General features: G+C 53.5%; 1 protein-coding gene across 1 annotated transcript in view; it reads left to right on the plus strand.

The window, feature by feature from the left end:
- Nucleotides 1–5,000, plus strand: part of si:dkey-183c6.7 (urea transporter 2) — a 16,611-nt gene that overhangs the window by 8,796 nt on the left and 2,815 nt on the right. Inside the window, exon 6 of the mRNA XM_036551109.1 lies at nt 2,026–2,160. Within this exon, the coding sequence (XP_036407002.1) occupies nt 2,026–2,160 (135 nt within the window). The remainder of the gene's footprint in view (nt 1–2,025; nt 2,161–5,000) is intronic.

The following is a 5,000-nucleotide window of genomic DNA, read 5'->3' on the forward strand; positions in this document are numbered from 1 at the left end:
TTGTGTGTATCTGTGTGCGTGTGTGTGTGTGTATGTGTGTGTGTGTGTACAGATGTATATGTGTATTGTGTAGTTGTATCTGTGTGTGTGTGTATGTGCGTGTGCGTGTGCGTGTGTGTGTACAGATGTATATGTGTATTGTGTGTATCTGTGTGCCTGTGTGTGCTACACTGTAACACTAGCTTCACACAGCCCTTTCGAGTCACACAACAGCAACCCCACGCACTAACACATACAGACAAACACACACAGATGGTTCTCCATTCATACGCTAGCTTCATTCTACATGTCATCCTCTGTAATGTAGAAACTGCCTCTACAGCGCTGAGGGTTTGGGCCTTTGTGCTTCTGTGCCGCCTGTCCCCGCTGAAACACGCTTCTGATTCAGCTTCACAGGGCTGCACAAGGAGTGACTAAACTATTTACCACATTCTTACCCATCCTCCTCCTCAGCTTCCATCTACGGCTGAAATGTCCAATATCAACATGAACAGAGGGCGAATCTGTCATTATTTAGTGTTTAGTTTTGAAGGATACCAGGGGCTGTTGTGGTTGTTTACGGGATTAGTTATAGTAACCCTTCGATTCCTGGTGCACAGACACCCTTTAATCCCTGATCAGGATCTGATGCATTCTGCACCTGCAGGCTGAGGATTCTGTGCAACTTTCACAGGGACGGGGCCGAGAGAACACGGTGAGAGAGAAAGGGGGAAAAAAAGACAGAGAAAGAAACAGAGGGAGAGGAGGAAAGAGAAAGAGGGGGCAGGAGTGAAAGCAAGCAAGACAGATAATGTAATTGGTATGAAGTGAGAGAGGAATAGAGAGACAGAAAGAGAGAGAGAAAAGAGTAATAAGTGCATTGCTTTTGAAGTCTTTTTATTGACACACCTAAAATCAATGAAAATGTTACTGATATAACTGATATTTATATTTTAGAGGGAGGGAGAGAGACAGAACAGGCAGCAAGGAAATGGCTAAAATGGATGAGCTTAACAAGCAGACAGATTCATAAATGTATCCACGCTCTCCCCCTCTTTCACTCTCCCCTCTTTCCCCCCTCCCCTCTCTTCTCTCTCTCTCCCCCTCTCTTCTTTTCTTCTTCTCTCCCTCTCTCTCTCTCTCTCTCTTTCTCTCTCTCTCCCTCTCTCTCTCTCTCTTTCTCTCTCTCTCCCTTTCTCTCTCTCTCCCTTTCTCTCTCTCTCTCTCTCTCTTTCTCTCTCTCTCCCTTTTTCTCTCTCTCTCTCTCTTTCTCTCTCTCTCCCTTTCTCTCTCTCTCTCTCTCTCTCTCTCTCTGTCTCTCCCTCTCTCTCTCCCTCTCTCCCTCTCTCTCTGCACACGTGAGAAGCAGCACCTCTGAGTCACTCTGGCTGCTCTTTCACACCACCCCCAGAGAGGCCTGCAGAGCCTTCAGGCTGTTCCCAGACATCACATCCATACTACAGTATTTACCCTCAACCCATGCAAATCCATTTAGTCATTAAAACACCATTATTTTTTCAGCTGAACGGGATACGTCTGAGGGATCAATAGAGGCGGCAGAGTAGGCCAGGGTAATATCTGTGCATTTTCTTTATGGAGACAGCAGAGAGAATCGCACTGCACCACCATCCTAATGCTCTCTTTAAGGGGTGATTTGCTGTTTATCGGTGATTTGTCCTTTATCAGCTGCAGTGTGTGCTGAGAATGATTAAATATGGAGGGACAGCACTTGTGTGTGCATTTGATGCCCCCTGCTGGGCATGAATGGAACTGCTCCTGCAGGAAGTGTTTTTCACACTATTGATATGGAATATGAAAGTTGGGCCAATTCTAAATTCTGTGTTTGGTCTGTATAAAGTTACCTGTATATTCTTTATATGGGGCCTATGTAAGGTAAATTCTCAGCGTGTGGTCTGTATAAAGAATTTTGGATATCCTGTATGGGGTCCATATAATGTTTCTAGTATGTTTGCTGTGTGGCCTCCATATAAAGCATCTTGGATTTTCCCTGAATTTCCCCTACCTGCTGTGTGCTGTGTGTCGCAGGGCTGTCGGTGGCAGTGCGGCCATCGTCGCTGTACTCTGGCCTCTCGGGGTTTAACGGGGCTCTGGGCTGCATGGCTGTGGGGGGGCTGTTCTTCACCTTCAGCTGGAGGACACACCTCTTCTCCATCGCCAGCGGTGAGCACCGCCGCCCTAACCCTCTCACCCTAACCCTCTCCCTCTCACCCTAACCTCTCCCTCTCACCCTAACCCTCTCTCCCTCTCACCCTAACCCTCTCTCCCTCTCACCCTAACCCTCTCTGCCTCTCACCCTAACCCTCTCCCTCTCACCCTAACCCTCTCTCCCTCTCACCCTAACCCTCTCTCCCTCTCACCCTAACCCTCTCTGCCTCTCACCCTAACCCTCTCTGCCTCTCACCCTAACCCTCTCTCCCTCTCACCCTAACCCTCTCTGCCTCTCACCCTAACCCTCTCCGCCTCTCACCCTAACCCTTCTCTCCTTCTCAACCTAACCCTCTCCGCCTCTCACCCTAACCCTTCTCTCCTTCTCAACCTAACCCTCTCCGCCTCTCACCCTAACCCTCTCTCCCTCTCACCCTAACCCTCTCCACCTCTCACCCTAACCCTCTCTCCCTCTCACCCTAACCCTCTCCGCCTCTCACCCTAACCCTTCTCTCCTCTCTTCTCCCTTCTCTCCCTCTCACCCTAACCCTCTCTCCCTCTCACCCTAACCCTCTCCGCCTCTCACCCTAACCCTCTCCGCCTCTCACCCTAACCCTTCTCTCCCTCTCACCCTAACCCTCTCCGCCTCTCACCCTAACCCTCTCCGCCTCTCACCCTAACCCTTCTCTCCCTCTCACCCTAACCCTCTCCGCCTCTCACCCTAACCCTTCTCTCCTTCTCAACCTAACCCTCTCCGCCTCTCACCCTAACCCTCTCTCCCTCTCACCCTAACCCTCTCCACCTCTCACCCTAACCCTCTCTCCCTCTCACCCTAACCCTCTCCGCCTCTCACCCTAACCCTTCTCTCCTCTCTCTCTCCTCTCTTCTCCCTTCTCTCCCTCTCACCCTAACCCTCTCTCCCTCTCACCCTAACCCTCTCCGCCTCTCACCCTAACCCTTCTCTCCTCTCTCTCTCCTCTCTTCTCCCTTCTCTCCCTCTCACCCTAACCCTCTCTCCCTCTCACCCTAACCCTCTCTCCCTCTCACCCTAACCCTCTCCGCCTCTCACCCTAACCCTTCTCTCCTCTCTCTCTCCTCTCTTCTCCCTTCTCTCCCTCTCACCCTAACCCTCTCTCCCTCTCACCCTAACCCTCTCCGCCTCTCACCCTAACCCTTCTCTCCCTCTCACCCTAACCCTCTCCGCCTCTCACCCTAAGCCTTCTCTCCCTCTCACCCTAACCCTCTCCGACTCTCACCCTAACCCTTCTCTCCCTCTCACCCTAACCCTCTCCGCCTCTCACCCTAACCCTTCTCTCCCTCTCACCCTAACCCTCTCCGCCTCTCACCCTAACCCTTCTCTCCTTCTCAACCTAACCCTCTCCGCCTCTCACCCTAACCCTCTCTCCCTCTCACCCTAACCCTCTCCACCTCTCACCCTAACCCTCTCTCCCTCTCACCCTAACCCTCTCCGCCTCTCACCCTAACCCTTCTCTCCTCTCTCTCTCCTCTCTTCTCCCTTCTCTCCCTCTCACCCTAACCCTCTCTCCCTCTCACCCTAACCCTCTCCGCCTCTCACCCTAACCCTTCTCTCCTCTCTCTCTCCTCTCTTCTCCCTTCTCTCCCTCTCACCCTAACCCTCTCTCCCTCTCACCCTAACCCTCTCCGCCTCTCACCCTAACCCTTCTCTCCTCTCTCTCTCCTCTCTTCTCCCTTCTCTCCCTCTCACCCTAACCCTCTCTCCCTCTCACCCTAACCCTCTCCGCCTCTCACCCTAACCCTTCTCTCCCTCTCACCCTAACCCTCTCCGCCTCTCACCCTAACCCTTCTCTCCCTCTCACCCTAACCCTCTCCGCCTCTCACCCTAACCCTTCTCTCCCTCTCACCCTAACCCTCTCCGCCTCTCACCCTAACCCTCTCTCTCTCCCTCTCACCCTAACCCTCTCCCCCTCTCACCCTAACCCTTCTCTCCTTCTCAACCTAACCCTCTCTCCCTCTCACCCTAACCCTCTCTCCCTCTCACCCTAACCCTCTCCGCCTCTCACCCTAACCCTCTCTCCCTCTCACCCTAACCCTCTCCGCCTCTCACCCTAACCCTCTCTCCCTCTCACCCTAACCCTCTCCGCCTCTCACCCTAACCCTTCTCTCCCTCTCACCCTAACCCTTCTCTCCCTCTCACCATAACCCTCCCCGCCTCTCACCCTAACCCTTCTCTCCTCTCTCTCTCCTCTCTTCTCCCTTCTCTCCCTCTCACCCTAACCCTCTCTCCCTCTCACCCTAACCCTTCTCTCCCTCTCACCCTAACCCTTCTCTCCCTCTCACCCTAACCCTCTCTCCCTCTCACCCTAACCCTCTCTCCCTCTCACCCTAACCCTCTCTCCCTCTCACCCTAACCTCTCTCTGCCTCTCCCTCTCACCCTAACCCTCTCCACCTCTCACCCTAACCCTTCTCTCCCTCTCACCCTAACCCTCTCTCCCTCTCACCCTAACCCTCTCCGCCTCTCACCCTAACCCTCTCTCCCTCTCACCCTAACCCTCTCCGCCTCTCACCCTAACCCTTCTCTCCCTCTCACCCTAACCCTTCTCTCCCTCTCACCCTAACCCTTCTCTCCCTCTCACCCTAACCCTCTCCGCCTCTCACCCTAACCCTTCTCTCCCTCTCACCCTAACCCTTCTCTCCCTCTCACCCTAACCCTTCTCTCCCTCTCACCCTAACCCTCTCCGCCTCTCACCCTAACCCTTCTCTCCCTCTCACCCTAACCCTTCTCTCCCTCTCACCCTAACCCTTCTCTCCCTCTCACCCTAACCCTCTCCGCCTCTCACCCTAACCCTTCTCTCCCTCTCACCCTAACCCTTCT

The sequence above is a fragment of the Megalops cyprinoides genome, chromosome 18 (genome assembly GCF_013368585.1).
Source record: "Megalops cyprinoides isolate fMegCyp1 chromosome 18, fMegCyp1.pri, whole genome shotgun sequence".
Classification (NCBI taxonomy): Eukaryota; Metazoa; Chordata; class Actinopteri; order Elopiformes; family Megalopidae; genus Megalops; species Megalops cyprinoides.